This window comes from Ptychodera flava, chromosome 1 (assembly GCF_041260155.1).
Source record: "Ptychodera flava strain L36383 chromosome 1, AS_Pfla_20210202, whole genome shotgun sequence".
NCBI classification, from domain to species: Eukaryota; Metazoa; Hemichordata; class Enteropneusta; family Ptychoderidae; genus Ptychodera; species Ptychodera flava.
The window spans coordinates 41,186,785-41,211,936 of record NC_091928.1 but is presented as its reverse complement, the minus strand read 5'-3'; the positions used below and the strand labels follow the sequence as shown (position 1 = coordinate 41,211,936).

Here is a 25,152-nt window from a genome sequence, read left to right as displayed (position 1 = left end):
ATTTAATAGGTACGGTGTATCTTATACTCAGTCCATATAGACAATCCAAACCAATACTCATTATCATGAAAGTACGGTGGACGGATCATGGCTGATTGAATTTGATGTGACATCCACCTTCACAGCTACAGATAATCTTCTGCATAGTTCAGAAAACAAAAGGCGTGTGCTACTTTCGTTGACAAGTACAGCGGAAGCAACGCAGCTAATGAAAAGCCCTGGTCTTTAGCATAACTTGAAAGATCCGATTCACACGCTTTACGTCACACCTGTGAGGGCTTTTCTATTTTTCTTGTCACGTACGTGAGAATCGTGATGTTGAGAAACAAAAGATGAGATAATGACCGCAACAGCGAACAAATCACTTCAACCGAGAATTTATACGCCATTGCAGAAACCATGATGTGAGAATAGTAACCAGCGTACAGCTTATACTAAATGCTGTGCAGAGACTTACAGGAAAAGCTGTATAATCTTAGGTGATTTTTTTTCACCGCTTTTGTTTTTAATATGAACTACAGTTTCTTGCTCTACTCATCAAAGCATGTTGAGATACACAGTGTCAACTCAGCTCGTACATACATGCATGTGTAGACTGCATAGTTATTGTTGACAAGTGAATTCTGGTCCGGACCAGAGTTCAAATGTAAACAATAACAGTACTAGTGCAATTTACCCGTGCAGAAGCTGTGTTAGCAAGCTAAATAGTGGATGTTTCAACATGCCTAGGGGAGTATAGAACAAGAATTTTCAGTTGTCATATAAACCAAAAACAGTGAAAAACTCACAAATGTTACAGTACCAGGCCTTTGAACTTTTTCGTCAGTGGGAGGTCTCTGCAAGGTATCGCTGGCTCGTTTTTAGCCAAACGCGTGGGGAGGGGGATAGTTAGTATGACTTTTTAAGGACTGTGATTTCTTGGACTGTTCTTGACATTCTATGCATTCCTGTTAATTGTCATGAGACGACAGTTTCTCACTGTAAATTCATGCATAGATTCATGCGACTCCATTCCCGTACAATCAAGTCTATCCTAGCTCTCTTAATGGATTTCCAAATGAAATTCTTTACTCAAAGACTCTATCCTTGTCGACTGGCATCGTAACTTTTCTATTTGCATATTCCGAAAAGCAAAACACTCTTGAAATGAACTACAAACGTTGCAGCAATGAATTGCACGGTGTGACGTAACAAACTCCCCTTTTACCCCAGGGAGAGTCTTTCTGGCCATTCTACAGTTGGACATTTTAGTCTTGGAATGGCCATTTAAAAACTGAAAAGAAACCCAGTGCCTATTTTGAAAAGGCTCCGACCATCTTAAATAATTGGAAGTAAAGCTATCTGTCGGTAATGAAAGCGACAGAGTCCATTTTCATTTCGGATGCATCGGACAGCTGTAAAACATTGTTATTGTCTCTTTTTTTGGTGATGATGATGATGATGATGATGATGATGATGATGATGATGATGATTATTGTAATGATGATGATGATGATGATGATGATGATGATGATGATGATTATTGTAATGATGATGATGATGATGATGATGATGATGATGATTATTATAATGATGATGATGATGATTATTGTAATGATGATGATGATGATGATGATGATGATGATGATGATGGTGATGATGATGATGATTATAATGATGACAATTTTGTTGTCAGTTTGTTTGTTTTAATTGGTGGCGGTGGAGACATCTCCAACTTTAAACATTGAATAAGAATCCAAGAAACTGGTCTGAGAATCTTCCATTTTACGTTTACTATGAAACAGGCCTTCCTCTCTGAAACTTCAACTTGATCGAACGAACTATCATGACTTTCAAATGTAATCAGTTTAACATGGATGTCGTTGCAGAGTTGAATATCGGAGTGCTGTAGCCGTTCCAGGGAAATCTCTGCAGCGACGATGTCGGCCGAATCCGATCCCGAGAGGTTAGAGAGAATAAGGCGTCGTGAGGAGAGACGACGCAAACGGGAAGCGGAAAGGTAACTGGAGTGCAAAATTGTTATTACCTGTTTCAGTGATGACATGTAAATCACAGGATAGCTGTAGACGTATCTTGAACAATCCACATGCGCCAGTATATCAAAATGGCGAGCTATCGCGTCATCACAATTTGATACAGCACAGAAAATTCACCCACTGTCGGGGAATAATGAAAGTATTTAAGCACAACGCTAAGTTCTTGTTGAGCTATGTATGGTCATTACATCTTACGGATTGACAGTAACCTTTGACCCTATATCAGTAAGTCTTCAAGAGTTCATCCGCTCTGTTGTCCCAGCGAAAGAACTTGGCTTCATAGTTGACAACTGAGAAATGTTTGAAAGGCAAAACCCGAATTATTCGGTGTGATGTACGAGCAATCCGTTTCTGCGAAACTTGGGTAACTATCAAAACTTTATGAAACCCTACACGGTCAAAATGTCCCAACAACAATATGATTTTACATCAGCAACTTTTGGATTGAAGATAGCATTGTACTATCCAGCTTTATAAGGCCATTATCGAAGAGGGCAAATACAGAGGAGATCCGACTGAGAAAATATCAGTAAAGAACTATCTATATCAAAATATGAGTAGTTCTGACAACATACTAGTAATTTTTAAGAACTGAGGATTTTAGGCACCTCTTCAACAATATCTTCGAAGATCTTGCGAAGTTATATCCCATACGTGCATGTCTACAGTTGTTTTAGCAGATTCATAGCATGAAACTCCACAATTTTCTTTTTATTCTGAATATATCGACCACCAACTATTTTTTCAGGGCCGCACGAAGCGCTGAAATTCAAGTGGAACCTGAAACAGCGGACGATGCGTCTTCATTTTATATAAACCGTAGCCGCCATCGTGAAGAACAGGGCGGGCAGAATCACGTTGAAAACGGTTACTCTGAACGATCGTATGGAGACAATGATTACTCTCTAAAGGTAAGAGTGAGATGTCGTGACATTTTTACTTAAAGAACTCCCATTGGTCAATAAAGTGATACTGAGATCGGAGCGAACGATTTCATTGGTTGATGTGCAGTCAGCTTCTGAAGAAAAACAAACGCAGACAGAAGCTTACGATTTGGTAATGATAAACGTTGCGATAGTTAAAACCCCTTTTAATGAGTTGCTGAATTGGAGGAATGACTGTATAAACAGATACAGGAACGATGTAAAATGATACAAACAAGCTTTTACTCAATTTTATGCATAAATGTCGCTGATATTTTCCTTCCGTGCAGGAAAATGGACAGCCTGAAGACGATTATTTGGAGAATAGAAGACCCTCTAGGTATGTTAACTTTAAAACAACGATCTCTAGGGAGTTCGAATTTTCAGAGTCACATCCTTAGTGTCTCGTCTGAAACGTTCATGAATGCACACTGACGTACTTTCTTTGAAGATCTTTGATTTAATTTACAAAAGGAATCTAGAAATCACTTGGGGGAGTTTTGTTTCACGGAAAACTTTGTTTGGTTTCATATATAAACGAGGTGGGCAGTTAGCCTTAGTAGTTTATTTGATAATTAACGTAAATGACGTGTCTTAAGTCCCGTAATTATTCGAATCGCCTATTGCTGTTATTGGCCACAAGATGTCTCCTACAAAGTGATATTTAGAACGATGATGATGATGATGATGATGATGATGATGATGATGATGATGATGATGATGATGATGATGATGATGATTATGATGATGATGATGATGATGATGATGATGATTACGACGATTACGAGGGTGATGATAGTGGTGTTGGTGGTGATTACGTTGGCGTCAACGGCGACATCTACGATGACGACGACAGCTATGAGTGGGATGCTCGTTGTTTTGTTTACGATGACGTAACTCACTTTCCTCACCATGTAATCTGCATGCTTAAAATCTCCCTTCGATAAAGCATTATAGATCAAGGTGGTTATCTGTAATACGGACAGCTTGTCAGCAGTGAATTATGTTATTAGAATTCCATTGAGATCATTTCAGGACGATAGTTTATTAACTGATTTCATTTTCTCTGGCCCACGCTTTCAATGGCTTCCTCTATCGAAGGAGAAACTCACTCTTGGGTTTCAAGCTAAAGTATCAGCAATGGACTCCCAAAATAACATGGTAGAATCATGGGATACCGTCCTAGCTTCACCAGTGTGAAATATTAACCTCCCCGTAAATTTGCCAGAATCACCAAGCCTTTAAACTTTGACGCCCCTTGACCTCTCAACGGTACTTTCCTTTTCGACAATAGGTTCATTAGTGATTATTCTTGATTTGAACAGATATCCGAGGTAACTTATTCAATTGATACTAACGCATGATAGCAAAGGTGCACAAATTTATGAATGCAATAATGAGACGGCACAAAAATATGCTTGAAGCACTGATTGAAAAATGCAGTCTAATAAGCCAGGGCCCATATTAAAATAAAAAAGGCTGTCACTATTGCATCCGACGGCAAATATTTTAAGTTTTGCAATATTATGTCAGAGTAGCTAACTGGCTTGGTAATTTTTGGCAAAAGTTTGTTGTCATCACGTTTAATCACAGTTTCGATATTGTGTGGCATTTAATCACACCAAGGTTTATTGAAACCACTCTGTGCAAATTTGTGTTATTTGTGTTTGCTATTTGCAGCGTGTATGTCTGCCGTGTAACTTTACTTTCACACATGCAGTAGCTATCCTGTATTAGTGTGCAGTGCTGTATTTTAATGAGTTTAAATTATATTCCTCTGTGTATATCCTTACCTGGTTCTCACCTCAAATCACGTTTCAAACTGATGAACTTTTCGACGGGTGAATGACCTAAGTTCATGACACGTCGTGCGTGACTGCGTACCGTGTCTTCTTATGTACAATCACCCTATCGCTGCATTCGAACCCCTGAAGTTGTCAGAGATCTGACTGGAATCCATAGTGTTTCCCCGATAAAGAGAGAAGCAGTCGACGTTTTCGCTCGGTTCATTACACATTCGAAAGAAATTTTTAACTATTAATCACATGGTGCACATATCAACATGTTGGTGTGTTATTTTTTCCAACTCAAACATTAAACTTCGCTGGAAACAGCTGTTGATATGTGTTTGAGCATTCTTTCAATATGCTGCCACCATACCTTGATACCTTTTGGGATTTTTTAATTCACTTATATTTTTATCCTGTTGTCGTCGACTTCCAGGACACAGCTGTCGATTAAACCTGGCGATGAAATTGACGCAAAGTCTGAGTTGGCTGTGAGTACGATATATATTGAAGTTTGATGTTTAATTGTTTGCAAGTTAGTTTGAGTATCTTACTTTTTATAACGGGCGCATTACAACATGTGCGATGGATTGAAGATCGTACCATATTACTGAATATGATTATTCAGGTTTTGTTCGTAATTAGAATTTATTCCGTGCAATGCTATGCTAATTATTTTTCTCGAACACAAGGAATCTTACAAAAGTGTTTATACTTTGCATAACGTAGTAGAGTTCATCTCTCGATAGTGTGGACCAAGGTTACCTGTTGTTAACCCTGTCTGTCTGTTTGTCTGTCTGCTGTCTGTCTGTCTGTCTGTCTGTCTGTCTCTCTCTCTCTCTCTCTCTCTCTCTCTCTCTCTCTCTCTCTCTCTCTCTCTCTCTCTCTCTCTCTCTCTCTCTCTCTCATATATATCATCCCGTAGTCATGTAATATGAGCTGAATATGTTCCAATGTTTTCTACCTTAAATGCCATATCCCTATCAAAAAAGTCGTTAAATATTAAATTTAGCAGATAATGTATCAAACGCAAAAAAGATATCTCTTTAACCAATATCTATCTTCGTTTGAGTAACCGTGGGTTTCTTCGAAATTAGTATACAGTAATTCTGCCTGTATGTCCCTAATTGCAAACATTTGATCATGGAGATGTCTCTCACCCTTATCTGTTTGCAATTTATTATCTTATTCAATAATTTTGTGTTGTCGTTCTTGATACGCGTCACTTAATAGAAAAACTACACGCAATGCAATTTAGCCAGTTTGATCAGTCCTCGACACGACGTGCAGCAAAATACCGCCATGTCACATAACGGTTATTTTGCTTTCCAAGGTTCGTCTGCATTTATTGTAAGAACGTAGGGGATTCTGTATTATATCAGCCCTTAAGCTTACTATTTCGAAGCATCTGGCATACGAGAACCAAAATAGATATAATCCGACCAGACTTTCTTGGGTTATGGTACCAACATTCAGACAGACAGATAAATACATTAGTATGATATCACACGGAGGCTGTAAAGGAATTTAATTCCACAGTTCCCGTCTGGCGAACCTACTCGTTCATTTCCGGCTAGCTGCGACCACTGGCAGCTGAGCATTGTATCCGAAGGAGCTAAAAATGAGTCACATAAGCTTAGGCCTACATGAAACTAAACATACAGGAATAAATTCACGTGTAAACGCGAAAAAGTGGATATATGGGGAAAGGAAAAAGAAGTAAAATAAATATGTGAAACATGTTTCGAGAACAGAAAGCAAAAATTAGTCCCAGAAAGGTAAACCGTGTGGCAAATAAAAGAAATGGCCAGTACGGGGCTCGAACCCGCGACATTCGCGTTATTAGCACGACGCTCTAACCAACTGAGCTAACCGGCCAACTACATTCGCATTGGAGTCCATTGTCGTTTATAAAGACTAATCTAGGTCGCCCAACAATGACATCGGAAGGGTCGCACTGTCGCGCTTCACAATATGCACACAATGAGTGAAACAATAGGTATGTTATCAGATTATGAAAGAACACTCAGACAAGCACAAATGACCCCCCCCCCCACACACATAAACACATTGAAGAACAGCGCCGAAACTCTCTTTTTCACAAAATCGTACGATACTCGGAGACAGTCGCGAGCACAGGCGTTCTACTATAGTGTTGACTGGGTAGTAAAAGTGTAGTTTATGCTACGTTCCGACGTTCTGTTCCGTAAGGCTACGGCACAGAACGTCGGAACGTAGCATAAACTACACTTTTACATACTACCCAGTCAACAGAACGCCTGTGCTCGCGAGTGGTATAATATTAAAAGGTAGAAAGAAGGCCCCTGGCCCTACAACCTTAGGTCTGCATGGCAGGGCTGTGTGTTACCGGCGTTACACGGCCTCCCAGCACACGTGGAAGGCCGTATAACGCCGGTAACACACAGCCCTGCCATGCAGAGCTACTACAACCTCAAGGCCTACATGTTACATGTACTATCAATGCTGTGGGTGGTACCTACCGTATTGATTTGGATACTTGCACGTTCAATACCTCCATACATGCACAGCGTCGAACAGCGGAGGGACTTTTAGCGGTAAATCAATGGGCAGAGCGGATAAACTGCCTCTTGATCTTCATGACATGTGCTTGGACCGTAGGGAACTCTACCTCTTTGTTTCTCTATTGTTTGCTTGTTTGTTTGTTTATGTGTGTTTGTTTATTTGTTACGTATGATTATTTCCATATAGGGCTAGGCCAACAATAAAGAAACAATAAGGGACGATTCAGAATTTACTTCCAGGGGGAGGGTGGAGGATTTTCTATTTTCTCAGTGATTTTTTTACATGGCCCCCCCCTAGTAAATTATAGAAAAAATCTATGGCCCCCCCTCATCTTTCCTGTTTTTTTCCATGGCCCCCCCCTAATATATACATGCATGCTTATACGGTACATTATAGACATATCTAGTCTAACAAGTTGCAGGAACTGTAGGGCCTAGTGGACATTAATCGATGATATAACAAATCATTTCAGGGTTATGTGACTATAAAAAGAATGATTTGCAGGGACTGCAAGTGGCACACTTTTGGAAAGGGTAGCAATAAACATATCTGGTTGTAAATTTCTGAGAAAAGTTAATTACTAAATATGAATACTTTTTTCGTTATGTCTCACTGATACATATGATGCACACAAAGACAAGCAAAGATGTCAGTTAGAAATGGTGAACAGAAAATCAGAGGAGCAGATAATTGGCAAAGTGAATATATATCTTGAAGTTTAATGGTACATCTAATTTGCAGATATCCAGATATTTCTGGAAAGTGAGATGTACATGTACATGCACACGTTCAGCATACATTTTCATTTGATGATGCTGAATATTTGCAGACTCACGGTGAAAGTTTTAAATATTAGGAATTAAAATTGGTGAAAGCCAACTGTTTTTAATTTTCTCTTTTTTTCTAATTTGGTTGTCATAAAACCAAGTTGCTGCCACTGAAAGCAACAATGCTGAGGAATATTTTAGAACATTTCTTGAACAAACACCTTATCCAAAACATGAATTCACATGTTATTCTGCTCATTCCATTCACAATCCAATGTTCATATTAAAATGCAGATAACCTGTGTAAGTCAAAATTCACATTTTGTCAGCAGTATTTTTCAAAATTGACAGAGCATTCATATTTCAAATTTTTTTTAACAAACTTTAATTTTAGAATAGTCATGATGCGCATGTTTTCAGATGACACGAAACAATACATGTTAATTTGTTTTTTTGCCTTTTCTGCCAGCCGCCACTGTGAAATCTTTGATTATACATATCAGAATGAATGGGCACAAAAGTATTAGCATCAATACACAATGTGTAAGCCTATCCACATTTCTCCTAGCCTCATACACACTGAGATCACTTCTTGGACTACAGCAAATTTCTTGTGTACACAATATTTCAACAATCCGACACCATAGCATTGGTGCAGTTGACAGTAATACATAATATTTTTATTTTCAACATTAAAACCTATTCGTTGAAAAGCACCTTGAAGATGAGACGGCCATAAATTTATTTTCAAAAAAGTTTATAGTAGATGTAAGCACTGTAAAAAGTTATGTAGAACATTTAAAAAATTTAGAAAGGGTAAAATTGATGAGAATGAAACATAGAAAAAAGGAGCAGAAAAGAAGAGTAGCAGTAGCAGTAGTTTACTCAAAGGATGAAGTGGGTGTATATTTGGGGTAAAAAACCTCAATTTTTGTATTTATGATAAAAATTAATTTAAGTCGAAAACTAGACAGTATTTTCTGAAATGTAATATTTCACTTGAAAGGATAGTATTCATGTAGAAAAAAACAACTATTTTACTTGGCATTATATTACCATGCCCTGCCCGTCGCATTTTGATTGGTCGAACTGAACCATGTGACAGACCACAAATACACAGTAATGGTTTGTTTACATGCTTGTGAATATGAATAATAAGATTAACAACTCAAAGTATCGTAACTTTACAGCTCAAACATAAATCATAATCGATCACAATATAATGGAGCACTTGCAGGTCAAGCTGAGATACTTTTTTTCTGAAAACATCTCCGCATTTGCCAATTTTTTTGCAGCGCGTGTGACAGTGCGTCGCGTACTGCTCAGTTTCTGGGGCCCAGTTGTCGTTCGCTCCTGAAATTTTCGGAAATTTTGACGGTTTTCTTGGGTTCGCTGATAATATAATGGAAATAACAGACTCCGCTCTGACCATTAACGTTTATTTGTGGGCGCGGGCTCGAGGAAAGCCAAATTAACGGGCTCGGCAAGCCTCCCCCGTTAATTTTTGGCTTTCCTCTCGCCCTTGCCCACAAATAAACGTTAATGGTCAGCGCGTCGCCCGTTATTTCTATATTATCCATCTTCATTTTAAAATTGTAGGGGTTTAAAGACTGACACTCTAATAATTGATTAAAATCATGATCAGCAAAATTAAAATGCCTCTTATTCAAAATGCCTCTTATTAAAAATGTAAGAGCTTTATTGCCAAACAAAACCAATTGATAGTTGTTGTGTTATATAGCATTTAAAAAACATAATGCCCAGAATTGTACAAAAAACATAATGTGAAATTTCAGAAAATTGACCCAGCCAGAGTGGAGTTAAATTCGTTGGAAATTTTGAAATTGGGAGGCAAAAGAAGCCAAGAAATCAGGTGATTTGCATACATTTGCATAAATTAACACTTCTTTATCATGCAACTTTCAACTGCTTTACAAGCTACAAGGTAAACCCACCTTAAAAAGACATTTGCTGTAATTTTTAGCATTTGTTCAATGTTCATCTCTGTGTATCAGCATTTGTTTGTTATTCTATCACTACATAGAACACCCAATGCTGTATTTAGCAACATACCAGTGTGAACATAAATGACCATTGTTATTGTTGATAAATGAATTCTAGTCTGGACTTGATCTGAGATCTCTTTTCAACAAAAAAAAACCCTGACTGTTCACTGTATGGTTTGTATTGACACGCTAAGTACTGGACATTTCATAACGCTTCAGGGAGGAGAACAAGATACTGCAGTAGATGCATAAAACAAACCACTGTGAACATTACCGAACTTGGCAGCTAAAGGAGTTTAACTAAACATGTTGAGTTTATCTGTCACCCAGGTAGCGTCTACGGTGCTCTTTTGTAGAGATCAGAAATTCTGGGCAAATATTGAATTGATGTTTTTTTCCTTGGCCCCCCCTAAAGATTGTGGTATTTTTGTCTGCCCCCCCCTAAATATTCTTGGGAAAAATGGGTGGCCCCCCCTGAAAATCCTCCACCCCCCCCCCCCTGGAAGTAAATTCTGAATCGTCCCTAAAGAGTTGTATTTGTGTTTATATTTGTCTATAAAGAACAGTGTTTGCTTGTTTGTTTTGTGTTTGTTTGTTCACAAATACAGTCAATAAATGATTTAGAGAGAAAGGTGGACACACGTACTCTGTTTTCACAAAAATCATATTATATAAAACCATTCATTTACAGTTCATGCAGTGAACGTAATGTTCATATTCTCATCGTACAATAACACAAAAGTAAAATTTTGAACAGTAAAAATTCTAGTTTAGGCCAAAAAAAGAAAATGTTTCTGGTCAGGTCTTTCTTTAAAAAATGGTGCGGCGACGCGAACTTGTCCTGGGAATATGGCTCTGCAAACTGCTGTCAACATTTTTATAATCACTGCAGAATATTTATGTGTGCGTCAAAAAAAAAAAAAAAAAAAAAAAAAAAAATAGTGTCGAACATCTGAGAGCAGAACTACGCAATACATGTTTACTTTTTCGCGCACACATCCCATATGCGGCTATATGATAGGTTTTTTAGGGGGGGGTGACTTGAAAAATTTTGATCATATAGAGAGGGGATTTCAAATTGTTTTGAGGGCATTGAGGGGGCTCTGAAAAAATAAGATTTGCACCGCGATTTCTCCAACCCCTCTCACCATTCTTTGTGAACACAGCCCTAAATTGTTTTATTTTTTTGTTCCAAGGAAATGCACGAGAGGAGGAAGCAGGAAGAGGAAGGAAAGAACGACAGTTGCTGGAAGAACGTGAAGCGAAACGTCAACGAGAAAATGAGAGTTTGAACAATTGAAAGAGAGAAGGGTAAGGGATAGATCTTTGCTGAGGTGACGAAAAGTGAAAGAACACATTGCTACAGAAATATTTTTCAAGCCATGCTGAATTTCGAAATTAAAATATGCACATGAAGGTCTACCGAATAATTTTTGAACAAAAATAGTATGCATACGGTGCAAAATCCTACAAGAAATTATTAGTATTTGAACGCGAACACAAAAATATTACGATGATTTGCATTTATTGTGAGATCTCGCGAGATAGGCTTGTGTCTCGTGAGAGCTTCAGTTGCATACTGATGGCAAACAAATTTGATTGGGAATTTTCCTCTACGGGTCGTGGGGGTTTTTTTGGTCAGTAATTTCTGTCTTGTCATTTCGGAACAATAGGAGCGAAGAATGCGAGAAAGAGAGGCTGACGAGAAAGCAAGAAAAGAGCGAGAGAAGGAAATGCAGAAGAAAGCTGAGGTGTATAAATGAATAAAACAATATATTTCATCTTTACAACGTTGTTTCGTGAGTCGCGATATATATATATATATATATATTATATATATATATATATATATATATATATATATATTATATTATGTTCGGCTTTTAATACTCATTTTTCGTCGCAAAGTAACTGCCCATTCACAGATGCGCATCTTTGTCCTAATTATATTTGCCGTGATGTAGAACTCTAAAAAACATTCCTTTACACATGAATTTTATGTTTTATGAGAAAACTGAGTTGCTGACAACGTAATGACGCATTGATACACATTGATATATTTCCCCAAACACTAAGAAAACTGCTGTGTCAGCATTTTTCACAGGTTATGTTGAACAATATAACAATTTCATCTTGAAATCTAGCCACGTGGTGTAACTGTACCTGGTCAGAAAAGATTCTTGCCTTCTCATAACAATTACAGAGGGAAATGTATCTTCAAGATTACAGACATGGTATTTATGAATTGAACATTTAGCTATGATTTTCATAAATAAATTTCGTCATTTTCTGTTCAAATCATATATTATAGATAGTAATGGTGTACTGTTGTTCTTTTCTATTAAAACAGTTGTAAAAGGACATTATTTCGCAGCTCTTTTTTAACATATCGTGATGGGCCTCGCCTTATGGCAAAGAACTGTCCATCACCAAGGAATGGGTTTCATAATATGATAATAAAAACTTAATAGCAACTGATTTTTCATTTTACAGGAGGAAGCTAGGGCTCGGAAGGAGAACGAAGAACGCCGAAAAGCCGAACTGGAAGAAAAGCGTAGAAACCGCGAAAACATCACTCAAAACGCAGGGATCATGCGATTGGCAACGTACCTGAATATGAAAGTAAGAAGATGACGTGATTTTATCACACAATATTCACATCGGCGGATAGATCATCGTCACTGTCTCTGTCATTTTTTCAATGCTGGCATGATTTCGCCGTGGACATACTAGAGCGTTGACGTAACGTTTCTGACTTCTGTACGCCCATTGGTCTTAATAAAGACTTCCGCGCAACCATCGATACACCAACTTAAATGTTTACAGAAACTTCACAAAGCCTATCATATACAGCTTTTATTTAACAACGATTTTTTTTCTCTCTCTAGGAAAATGTGCGTCGTGCCAAGGAAGATGCTGGGAAAAGTAAGAATGAGCTGGCAGCACAGAAGGAATCGGCGATGGCAGAGCGGATACCGCCCCTGCAGACGAACGGCTCTCGTCAAGAGATGAAATCATTCGCATTTGAACTCTACGAACAATTGCAACAAACACTGAACAACGTCTATGATCTGCGCCTGCGTAAAGAACGCCAGAGTTACGATGTAAGTGTTTGCTTTATGCCTTTCCATTTCCCTCCCACCCTCTCCCTTTTCTCTCGCCCTCTCTCCCCCTGCCTCCGCCACTTTCTGTGTCTTTCTGTCTGTCTCATATCCATACACCTTAAAAATCTGCCTGTCTAAGATGCATATTCCAGTAAGTTCATCTAAACACTAAAACTAGCTTTTTAGAATTATTTATGGTGTACAAATACAACGCAAGGACAAAATGCACTGGTCCCACCAGTTTTTGAGTTCAGTTATCGGTAGACACGGAACAATGGCGTTCGTTCCTCACGTCCATGCAAAGCAATGTTCTGATCGTTACGTTCCGATGTCGCTGCTCGGTTGCATTGAAGGGACAAGAGCTCGGAACTTTTGATGTTATTGAAGTATTTTTGTCTCATAAATAAATACTATCTCTAGATGGTTTCCTTACTGGAATACCAAGCACTTGACTTGACAACGCAATGCTGAATGTATAATATGCATTTGTATTGTATTATTCAATACCAGTGAATTTCATCCCCCCCCCCCCCCCAGGTTATCCATTCGTGGCCCCAGAATGCATTACCAAACTATAAAATAATAGCAATAATATACCCCTTCCAGCCCATGATCGACTCATACAAACTTTTCATTCCACATCTCATGATGTACTCGTACATAATGCTGTACAAAGTTTGCTTTCATCCATTATGGGCAGGGAGTGGGGCATTGTTACTAAAATAAATTCAGGTCAACAATTTAGATTGGACACTACTGACAACCTGAGCTGATAAACTGATGATTTGACTTGATATCGGGATAAACACAATAATGTATATTTTATAAACTGGACAAAACACAGCTGAAGAAGAGATTGGGCAGTTACAGCTTTAGGCGATAAGGTGACTCGATGAGAGAAGAGACTTCGATGAAAGGCCGGCCGTGAAGAGATAAAAATAGCCGATGACTTTACCATTGAAACAATGGTTTGGAGATCAAGTACTCGTTAATGTGTTTATTGTTTCGCTCTTGTTTTCTTAGTACTGTTATTTCCTGTTGTTTTCTCGCAGCTTAATGAACTGGACAAACGTCTTGGCGTAATGAAGAACACGTAAGTATTCTTTTTCTTATCAGGCACCGCCAGGCAAACTGTGTGTTGACGCTCAGAGGAAGGGCTTCATTTCTGAGCGTCGTTGACGTATATATTTTAACCCATAGCAACGTAGACAACGTATCCATGATTTATCCTGCTGCGGGGGAACGTTTTACAAGAATATCATCAAAAGTACCTCAGCTTGCGATAGAGAGTTCATCGGTTTTCGAAATATTGAAAAACTACAATTCACGATTTGCACAATTACGTATCTAAAGTGTGTGTTCGTTGGTAGTATTTGCACTTTTCTCTATCCATGACTTATTTTCTTTAAAATAGACATAGTATGAATTCAAAACTTATTTTCACTTTCCAGTCCATTATTACACATTTCTTCGATCACAAGTCCAACGATATGGTTGCGTATCGGTCAGTTTCTCGCCCAGTGCTATAGGTGTTATGCTGAAATATGATTTCTTGCGAGGGAGTGGTTGCGAAGACAGAAAATCTGGACACTTCTGATTTGAAGAGAAAAATGAAATTTCCCAACAAATATTTTAAGACCAATTTGATGTATTTTTGGGTTTTGTTCTGTCTGCAAAATACTGTTAACCCTCTTGTTCCGATCCAAAAATCACGATACATGTCGAATAATTTAGTAAAGCTTGTAACTGTTGACACATACAAATATAGACTGTCTATGTTTGTCTGTGCTGTTGGCGACGATACTGTATCCCTAACTAGAATATATTTGTTCGCAATAATATTCCGCATTGTTTACAATGCACTTGGTTGGTAAGGCCGTTAAGTTCACCCCTCTCAGTAGAGACTGAGAATATAGTGAAAATATCATCAAAGGCTGCAGCTATTGCCCCTTAAGGGTGACCCTTTTATTTATTTTTTTTGTTTCTCATCTCCAGAGGAATACTCGGGCAGGGCGGGCGGTCGAAATAAAAAAAAACAAGTACCAAAAAAAAATCTGTATTTGTTTCAGTTCAATGTTCTGTCCATTCAGTCTCTACAATTTTTAAGTACAGAAAAACGTGTACTTGTTTCAGTTCAATGTTCTGTCCATTCAGTCACTGCAATTTCTTGTCTTTCAGTTCAGTGTTCTGTGCTCTCTGTCCTTTCAGTCTGAGTCGCTGCAATCTCACAATTTGATGATGGTGGTGCTGTTGCTAGGATGATCGCCTCAGAGGCGGCGCAAATAAAAAAGTTTTTTTTTATTTTCATGTCGGAGCTGAAATTTACGGTCGGTCGGGAGATGAGAAACACAAAAATAAATAATGTCGCCCTAAACAGGTGAACAATTTATTGATATTCATTTTGAATTTGGCCGAGAGACGCAGTCTAGTTTTATAGCATCGTGAGATATTGATACCTTTCTCAGACTTGTGTTAATTATTATATCTTCTTTCTAAAAACATTAACAGGGCCAATAAACCAAAAATTTTGACCCAAGTCGGAAGAGTGAGCCGATTCAAAGACATTATGTCGGAAGATCAGGTAAGATGGATAAAATCAAGGCATTCAATAAATCAAAAGCCAAAAGCAGATAGGTAACATCAACGTAAATTAAAGTTTAATATTTCCTTGAACCTAACATGCACCGTTAGCTTATCGCAAGGCCGATTATTCATGAACGTGGGCGAACAATCACTGCAATGCAAATCATTATCACATAACACGTCATCTTTTTAACTGACACTTGAGTCAGTACAGTAACTTGAGAGATAAGCACATTCAGCTTTCGATTGAGACAATTTGTGGTCTATTTTTGTTTTCAATAGATGCATTTAATTCATAGGCATGTATCGCAAGGATAACCATTCAATATAATTACTATCGGTCTCGCTCGAGGAGTAAGCTTTTTTAAGTTTACATTATAAACAGCGAATACAGAAAAGCTTAAAAAGTTAATTTTGTCCCATTGTAAATTATCGCTGACTTTAATGTATCATAACACTCATTAACTTTTTTATTAAGCAAGAGGGTCTAAAATTGTATCTTGTTGTCGCAGTTCATTAAAGTTTCCCTTTCTTCTACCAACAGAACGCAAATACTGTCACTCCAAAATCTCGTTTCCAGCGTGAACGAGAGGAAGGGAGCATCGGTAAAGGGGGAGTTCACGGCCGCCTGGCCATGTTTGAACAATCGCCGAAAAGTAATACTCCCCCGCCCTCTCGAGGCAAGGTGAGAAAGCTTGTTTATAGTCAGATATATTATAAATCGTCTATGTGACTGGCCTATTTCAAGAGACGCCAACTCTCCGCTCAAATCATGCCTGGCTGAGTCCTTGAGTCGCTTGCACCACTGGTTTGCGAACAATGCATGTACAATTGTGACCTCAGATGACCTTTCCGCACCGCAAATTATGAAGAATTTTACACCTGTTGCTATGTTTTCTGCTTAATTCTGATTGACATTTCTTGACAAAGGTAAAGCTTAGTTTATTTCTACGCAAAAGAGGGTGCACAACCGCCAACGACATGTTCCAATTTGTTGAAGTTTCTCGTCCGGTGAACAGCCAATGGCTAGGCCAAGTTCTGGCCTGAAAGGCCTAGCTCCAGCTACATACGTAACACTTAAACAGTCGTACAGTGCTCGTAGACAATTTTTCACATCCTCGGAGGCCATTTTAACATTCGTCTCTCGCTTTTTTTGTTCCAGGCCCCGCCTCAAGTAAAACTCTACTGAGGCGAAAACAACGACATGGGACTAACACCACAACTATTGCTCAGCTTCGGTGAAAGTAGTCATACACGGAAAGTTTTTCCGGTTAAGAAATGTATAACTGATTTTTCGACGTTGATTATGGTCTTGTCAAAATTCCTTTTCCATAACTTTCTTGGGGTATTTTCAAGGTGCGAGTTGTGCGATCAAAATCAAATTAAATCCTTGGTATTGTAATAATAACATCCATTCTATTATATTAGTACCATAGCTATCATTTGCCTGACAATGAAAAAACAAACACATTAGATACTTTTCCTCTCTTGAAATTATTTAGGCATTAGATTCATACCATAGTATCGGACAAGTGTTACGAAATAGCAAATAGATTATGCATTTTTTTTCAATTCTATCACTTTTAGCTGCTTTTTTTCGTGTGCTAGTGGCATCTATCGAACGCGCTAGGGTCAAGGGTCACCGCCACAGGTACTGAGGCGGTGACTCTTGACCCCAGCGCGTTCGATAGACGCCACTTGCACCGCTGCGATATCACAGCTAGTTAAAAATATACAGTTTAACAAATTTTGAATGACGGTATTATGATTTGATGTTAGCTGAAATTGGAAACAGAACCTTTTCCAAAATATACAGAGTTTTAGAATAGCTGAAATTAAAATTGTAAAACAGTCTGTATAAAGGGCTTCCATGGGTACGGTCATTCCTGTATTTTTACTCAATTTACAAACTATAATAGTTTGTCAGGTTTAAAGGTCATAGGTCAAAGGTGAATAAAGACTGTACTTAACTAATATTGCGAATCTGGACTATTTTTTATCACGCAAAAGCAATGCCCATTCAACAACAAATGATGCATAAAACCCATGACTACCTTGGATGCTGGAAAATTCTGGTTTTCACAGTGTGTTGGGTAGTCAGGAGCAATTTTCTACATCAAGTTAAGGGGTTAGACACTACTTGAATCTGCCAATTACGTTTCATACATTAAGGTAGTGCATACCTCAAAAGGTGAAAGACTTAAACTTTTGCTAAAACTCTCCTCAATGAAACTTTCACTTACAAAATGAAGAATAAAATCAGGGGTCACTGTGCAAAGTTTGGTACGAAACAAATTGACTGACATTTACCGTTATTTAAATTCAAAATGACTACTATTCCTGTGTTAACTCTATGTGAAAAAATAAAATTTCAAATTTGGAAAAGCTGTGACAGTGAAATTATTTAAATATTTTTCAACCAAGAGCTTTAAAACCAGATGCTTAAAATGGTAGACCAGAAAGTATTGAAAAATTTTGAGAATATCTGTTCAAGAGGCACATTCTACTGTAAGTTTGTATTTCACCGCCCAACATCCTGAGATGCCTCAAGTTTTCAGAACGCTATAACAAATACAATAGATGTGATGGCTGAAACATGGGAAAACCTGAGGAAAATGGGCCCATGGTACGGCATAATACAATGTAACATTATCTTAGGGGTACGTTTGTATTTTAGGGGTATGTTTGTATTTATCCACCATTACAGGTCAGGTACCTCTAGACTGGAACAGATTTCAATAATGATGTGAATGAGGTCTAGGTATCTTAAGGTAATATCCGCCTCAAAGTGAAACACTTAAACTTTTACTCTAACTTTCCTTAATGAACCTTTCAACCACTCTTTCCAAATCAGGAATAAAAATCTGGGGTCATCATGCAAATTTTGGTACTAGAGAAACAAGTACCCAGGATACTGATATTTAAAATTCAAAATGGCCGCCATAACATTTTTAAATTTCGAAAAACTGAGATGGTGAAACTTCTTCTTACACCAAGAGCTTTAAAATGAACTCCCACAAGTGGTATATCTGAAAAGAATTGTAAAAGTTGAGAGTTGTACCAAAACATGACAGATAACGCCAAGCAGTATGTTTTAAGAAGAGATGCCGGGAGTGTTTCAATAATGCTGTATCCAGAGATATTATTTGCTTAGTGTTGGTCTTCAAACGTCAGTGCCAACCCATGCTTATTCTAATCCCTTGTAACAGATCGTACAGATTTGAAATCGATGCACAAACTTCCAATTTGTGAATTTTTCAGAAATTGCAAATAAGTTTTGATTTCACAGCTCACATACGACATTAGGAATCACTTTGAAATGGGCTGATTGATGATCCAGTCGACCCTTGTACACTTACTTCCTTGGAATATAATTGAATTACCCCCATAAGGCCGTTCAGACTACAAAGGGTTTAATAATATGAATTTTGCAGAATCTCACTGTTAAATAGTTTCTTCTTGTACAACTTGGGTACTTTGTCCTTTTGAAAGTGTTTAGTTTTGTACTTGTCCAATTTTGGAATGCACCATACCACACTCTCTGCTAATATGAGTTGAGTTTACACCAGAAACACACATTTTTTTTAATTTGGCTTTACCAGTAGGTCAACGGTATAATTATTAGTCACAGTTTTGGTTAGTTTCTCTGGGAAAACGTGCATAGCCGATGACAAATAAACAAAAATAACTTTACAAGATTGCACTGCATTCTCCTTTGCAGTGGCAGATGTACAAAGCTTATATGGGTCTGAACAAAAATGACAAAACTTACTGAAATGAAGTTTGGTATTCTTTTATTTTACTTGGGCAGTTAAAATAAATTTGTTGACAGAAACACAACCAGTTTGGTATGATTTCACTGAATACCTTAGTTGTCAACTTAGGCAGCACTTTTTAGCAAAAAATGCCACTTAGGCAGATTGAAATTTTGCCCTACTTACTTTTCATTCTCTTGGGTGGCCTCTTTTTTGAGTTTAGTGAGATTACTTGGCTCAAACAGCTATTATCTTTGAGTCTGAATTTTGTGAAAGTGGACAATTTCACTCAAATGTTGAGCCATTTGATTGGTTTACAATGGTCTCATTTGCATGATTCAATTAACATATCATTTGAATATTCCAAATATGGTTGTGTCACTGCTTTTCTGCATATCATCATTCTTCTGATAGTCTCTACTGAGAGTTGGGCATTCAAGGAATTTACAAAAAAAGTTAGTATTTTACAAAAATAATTCACTTATCTATGCTTCGTACAATCAATGACCTTTTGACAGTGACACCAAATGATTTTTGAGATCAGAAAAAGTTGTGATGCTTGGAAAGTAAATCCTGAAATAGTTTGCACTTGGTATACATCACATGAGAAAACTTCAAAGGGTCAGAGGTTAAAGGTTAAACTATGGCTCAAAGTGAAGAAAACTATAAAGAGATGCACAATATTGATACAATATTGGCTGTCTGCCAAAAAGTATTGGCCGTCTGCCAACAGAAGTTGGCTGTCTGCCAAACAATCTTTCATATACAATTGTTTCTTCCCCTACATACTGATTCAAAATGGCTTTTGAGGGTGAAGTTAGAAGGTGTTAAATACAATTTACAAAGATATACTACTAAAAACATACCACATGCAATGGTTTTAGATGAGAACATGCAATACTATACAAAATTTTACAGTAAATCTACTCTATATATCAAATGAATCATTTTATTGATAAAATCACACAGCAAGTACACAAATGGATTTTTTCAATTTTATTGCTATTTATTACAATGAATACCCAAAGTTGCTCCAGCTTATCACATAGGCTCATCTAAAACCATTGGAAAATGCCAAGAAATGGAATTAAAAGGATAAAACTCAAGCTCTTCTACAAACTGGCAAGACCTCAAATATTTCGAATGTGTGGTTAAAAATTCATTGTTTCTCATCCATGGATGAATCCTGAACTGTGAATGGTGGGTTTTCTTCACTAGCAATACAGTTCTTTGGTTTAGTGAAAATTTCCTATACTACATGCAAAATATATTGCATAAAATTCTAGAAAAAATCTTTAAAAAAAAAATCTACATTTTAAATATATTTTTGGAGCTGCTGCTTCTTGGAGATATTTTTTTTTTCGTCACTTTGCCTGGTCAGCAATGTAGCATATATTATGTATGGCTACAACCTAAGATCTAGGTCTACAATGACCCCCTAGGCACATAAAATTTGGCGATGTCTGACTTCAAGCTGTTTTGTGACTGGTTCACTGTAATGTGTGTCTGTTTTTGCTGGCTTGATAAATATTGATGAGTTAAGAGGTCGTAACTTGCGTGGATGACAAAGCAGTAAGATGCCCCGGGTGAGTGAAGAAAGCTGAAACAAAGAAAACATGAAAATAAAATGGAATTAAAACTTTATTGTTTGTACTTCATTTCTTGTATGAATATACCAAAATTTACCTATTTTCCATTTTTTTCAAGATAATCTAGAAAACCTATCAAAGGATGATTTTCACTAACACTATATTTACTGAATATATTTGTCAATAAATCAAAATCCTGGTTGTGGTCAATATTGCACATAACTGATCTTTGAGAATGGGTCAATATCAAGTATAAATGACCTAGCCCAAGTGGTCAGCCTATACTTATGTAACGGGATAAATTAACCCTTTGAGCGCCAAAGTCAATTTTTGTCACCTATATCAAAATATACACCAGTCAACTTTTTCTAAATTTGCTAAAATTTTGACATCAATCTGAAGCAAATAAAATGTGATGTTCATTTAGTCCAAAATTGTCAAAAAAATGGCAGAAAAATTCACAAAATTGGTACAATGTTGCACACTATAATTTTGGTGGGAAAAATTGCAGTATTTTCATCAAGTTGCAGATCAACAATTAAACTTCCTTCTAACAAGCTTGTGAAGTCAGTTATTATGCAGACAAGGATAAGCAACTCTAAGGGTCAAAGTTTGTGGATTTGTTCCACCTGGGCTGTCAATTTGCAACACTGCTGGTGATGTGGACCATGGGAAAGCAATAGATTTGTAAGATACAGAGTGTATGCAGAAATTCAACACAGGGTCACTTTATCAGGGCAGTCACTTTGTTAACTTGTGATTCAATTCTGACTGGATTTGCTCATCATCGTCTTCATAAATGGCAACTTTGCATTTCGAAGAAAAGAAATGACCGCAAATTGTATAGTAAACCTTGATTAACAAGTTAGTGTACATGTATGTATAATTTCATGAACTCACAACAAGAAACAGGTTGGACTCTCTACTTTTCCACTTTCTTCAGTTGTGCACGGAGATCCACTTTATCCTGGTGTGGGAGAGAAATCAGTTACAAAGCAAAGAAATTAATCTCACAGGTCACTGTCACGTATGTTATCAATATCACTTTACATGTAAGTCTTCAAATTGCTCATGGAAGATTTTGTCGCGGCTATTTTTGTGAAGGTAGGAGGTTAACTCTGACAAAGGATATTTATGTTATTATGGTGGGCAGATGAATTTGAACACTGTATTTGTTGTCATATGATGAAATGACCATGACGAGTTCAATGTCATGAAGGAGAATGTAAAATTATGGATGATGGAGAGAACAATTTCAAAAGTCGAAGGAAAAGGGAGTCATATGAGGTAAGCTGTGTTTGGCTGCTACCAATTTGTGTATCTTGATACCCATGTATAACATACACAGAGTTTGAATTCAATGCCGACCAATACAGACAAAATTTTATGTCAGGTTCTGTTTAAAGTATCTCATTGACATAAAATGGTACAGCTAGGTAGCCTGCTGATTAAAAATGTTTTTGTAATACTCAATCAAAAATTCATCAGCATTTTCTTCTTAAACTTCTTTCTCAAAAGCAACCTCAACCGACACTACAATTTTCTTCTCATCTTCACGGTAAAGATTACCGTCTTCAGAAATGAGATAACTTTTTTTGAATTCTTTGAACCCTACAATTGTTCCACTTTGTGGAGGTATGCATTCTCAAATCTTGTGTTCACGAAAAACATCCAAAAAGACAAATTTGACGAGACAACTGAGAGCAGAAGTGACTCGTACTCTCGGTGCATATGTGCAATCACTCACTGAATATTGGATGCATTTTGATGGCATTCTATTAGTGGTGCATTCTCACTAGCAAAAGATCCCTTCGGAAAAATTTCAACATTGACAGTACAAGACACTGCAAAATGCTCTGCGAAAATCGGCCATATTTACTTGATTTGCTCATGTATTTCTAATTACGACAGCATTCTCTTATATTTCATTCTAATATTAGCCCTTCAGATTACATTCAAATTGTTTTTCTTGTGCAGTTTTTTTGGTGCGTGCTTTCCCATCAAACAGAGGGTTTGCAAAACCCTGGGAAAGAAATCCGTGAATCTAAACAGCTTCCATGGAATGATATGAGGAATGGAGGAGGGTAGGAGAGGGGATAGGAAGGGGGATAGAAAGCAGCGAGGATCACACTTACATCACCCTCACTTACGTCGAGACCCTCAGAAGCTGATTTTCTTTCAACTCTTTTTAGTTGTACATCTATACCCTTCTTTTCTGCAACCTTGTCGTCTGCAAACTTGTCAGTACGGACGACTTTCTTTAGAGTGGGTTTGACACTGGAAAGCAAAATGAAAAGTGAATTTTTATTTTAATTTAATTTGTGTGGTATGCAGAGGCAAATAACCTCAAATTTACAGATATTTAAAATTAGGCATGATAAAAGTCTTGGCTAATATTGACTATTTTTCTCGGGTTAAAAGTCTTGGCAAAAAAAATAAAGTTTCAAAACTGGTCAAAAAACTATCAGACAGGAAAATACAGTTTCTCTTAATGTGTCAAATAAATCCACATCAAATGAATATCAAATGAATCCACATCGTTGTAGACCAGACAGAATTGAGAAATTCTACAAAAATCAAACTTCTGTCCCTAAGGCAAATTCTGCCACATGTTGTGATTGGAAAGAAGGTTTAACACTGGCAGAGGATTAGCATTGTGAGGGAACTATAATTGAATTCCCCGATGCAGAGACCGCACCACAGTTAAATGTTCCAAATACTTGATGAAGACTACAGGAAATCTGCAGTAACTGAGCATAGTACAGTGTTGTGTAAAAACTTTGAAGCAGGGTGGAATGACCCTACTACGACAAGCCTTCCCAGCAGTCTTCGGGGAATATTTCTTTTACACACTGTCATTTTTAAAAGACATTTTTGGGTTCTTGTGGAGAGTATCATGATTAGAAATAGAAAGGAGCCCTTATTGCACAAATCATACCATATTCTGTCGTATAAAAAAAGATACCTGTGTTCTGGCAAAATAGTTTACTTATCTTGGAATGAATTTTAATAGAAACTTTTCTCTCATGCTCCAAAGGAGAAAAGAAACACTATTAGCATATTGAAAATTAATTTTGACATGTCAAAATCATTTGAAAATCTATAAAACCGTTGGACTGAATCACACAGATACTCTAAATGAGAAACGAAAAGGTACATAATGACGATATATATGGGATGACAATAAACTAAAGCAAGACTCACAATTTGCCTCTGGCTTCATTCACTCTGGATTTCAAGTCTTCAATCTGCAAGGAAACATAAGAATTATCCTTTAAGCTGTTAGCAAGGATGCTATGAAACATGCCCATAGGTTTTGTGCAGTTGTCATAGCGATTATGATGTCATAAATTTGTGTGTATTTGTTAAAATTTCGAGCCTTGTGAGGCTAAAACAGGATAATGGAACTGAATGTGCACAGGCCGTCAGACATGGAGGCCATGTAAAGCTAAACAGGGATGCAAAGAATAAATTTCACTGCAAAGTGTAAATTTACTAACTTGCATATTTGCAGATTGTGAGTCATTATCAATGTTTAATATTCATGTTTCCCGGATTGTTCATGATATATCCACATTTGATTGGAAACTTTGTCTTTGGTAGTTTGAACTATTTTATAATTTGTCTGTCGTTCAACAACCAACTCTACAAAAATTGTTAAAACTTCATTTTCTGCCGAATGTAAATACAAAGTACAAACGAAAAATCAAACGATTTAATTTGTGACCCTTTAATTGTTACAATCACAAGAACTGCACGAATAAAACTTACTGCTAGATCATTTTTCCTGATTTCCATCGTGAGATCGTATTTCTCACTCTCAAACTTGTGAAGCTTCTCATGAAGTTTCTTCACCAGTTCAACCAATTCATCTTTATCTTTGTACTCGATATCATCGATATTATTCAAGTTTTCCTCAATGAATTTTTTCTTCTCTGCCGCACGGTCGGCTGCCTCCTGCTGCAGGCTTTCTTGCGCTTTTTTCATCATGTGTTTCTGTGAGCAGAAAGAGAAGAAGAATTTTTTTTAAACAAAATAGTGTTTCATACCTGTGAGTG

At 37.3% G+C, this 25,152-nt stretch overlaps 3 protein-coding genes and 1 non-coding gene across 33 annotated transcripts in view; 2 read left to right on the top strand and 2 right to left on the bottom strand.

Moving 5' to 3' along the window:
• Positions 1-1,919: 1,919 nt before the first annotated feature.
• LOC139144907 (uncharacterized) lies at positions 1,920-11,355 on the top strand. Its single transcript, XM_070715737.1, has 4 exons — positions 1,920-1,999; positions 2,785-2,947; positions 3,628-3,852; positions 11,260-11,355. The coding sequence occupies exons 1-4, from the start codon at positions 1,920-1,922 to the stop codon at positions 11,353-11,355; spliced, it is 564 nt and encodes a 187-aa protein (XP_070571838.1).
• Positions 5,178-17,724, top strand: LOC139137419 (troponin T, skeletal muscle-like). The gene is made up of 9 exons (XM_070705515.1): positions 5,178-5,237; positions 11,260-11,374; positions 11,737-11,814; positions 12,557-12,685; positions 12,952-13,167; positions 14,220-14,260; positions 15,676-15,748; positions 16,295-16,435; positions 16,913-17,724. The coding sequence occupies exons 3-9, from the start codon at positions 11,746-11,748 to the stop codon at positions 16,937-16,939; spliced, it is 696 nt and encodes a 231-aa protein (XP_070561616.1). The 5' UTR covers positions 5,178-5,237; positions 11,260-11,374; positions 11,737-11,745; the 3' UTR covers positions 16,940-17,724.
• Trnai-aau (transfer RNA isoleucine (anticodon AAU)) lies at positions 6,551-6,624 on the bottom strand. The gene has a single exon. It is a non-coding gene; the product is annotated as a tRNA-Ile (tRNA).
• Positions 17,725-20,047: 2,323 nt separating the features above from the next.
• The window catches only part of LOC139137639 (troponin I-like), a 42,209-nt gene continuing 37,104 nt past the window's right edge, over positions 20,048-25,152 (bottom strand). For 16 of the 30 annotated variants that reach the window (XM_070705844.1, XM_070705867.1, XM_070705948.1 and 13 more), the window contains 5 exons: positions 24,866-25,090; positions 24,299-24,342; positions 23,230-23,371; positions 21,995-22,061; positions 20,048-21,105 (listed from right to left, as the gene is read on the bottom strand). In XM_070705844.1, coding sequence (XP_070561945.1) covers positions 22,017-22,061; positions 23,230-23,371; positions 24,299-24,342; positions 24,866-25,090 — 456 coding nt within the window. In that variant the 3' untranslated portion in view covers positions 20,048-21,105; positions 21,995-22,016. The remainder of the gene's footprint in view (positions 21,106-21,994; positions 22,062-23,229; positions 23,372-24,298; positions 24,343-24,865; positions 25,091-25,152) is intronic. The other 14 variants (XM_070705889.1, XM_070705983.1, XM_070706022.1 and 11 more) reach the window with 1 other exon arrangement.

What these genes read in the sequence shown, in the direction of transcription:
- LOC139137419 (XM_070705515.1), top strand. Translation starts at nt 11,746, where the DNA reads ATGCGAGAAAGAGAGGCTGACGAGAAAGCAAGAAAAGAGCGAGAGAAG. An exon ending in AAGAACGCCAGAGTTACGAT is followed by an intron (nt 13,168 to 14,219) that starts GTAAGTGTTTGC and finishes GTTTTCTCGCAG; the next exon opens with CTTAATGAACTGGACAAACG. An exon ending in CTTGGCGTAATGAAGAACAC is followed by an intron (nt 14,261 to 15,675) that starts GTAAGTATTCTT and finishes AAACATTAACAG; the next exon opens with GGCCAATAAACCAAAAATTT.
- LOC139144907 (XM_070715737.1), top strand. Translation starts at nt 1,920, where the DNA reads ATGTCGGCCGAATCCGATCCCGAGAGGTTAGAGAGAATAAGGCGTCGT. An exon ending in CGCAAACGGGAAGCGGAAAG is followed by an intron (nt 2,000 to 2,784) that starts GTAACTGGAGTG and finishes CTATTTTTTCAG; the next exon opens with GGCCGCACGAAGCGCTGAAA. An exon ending in ACAATGATTACTCTCTAAAG is followed by an intron (nt 2,948 to 3,627) that starts GTAAGAGTGAGA and finishes AGTGATATTTAG; the next exon opens with AACGATGATGATGATGATGA.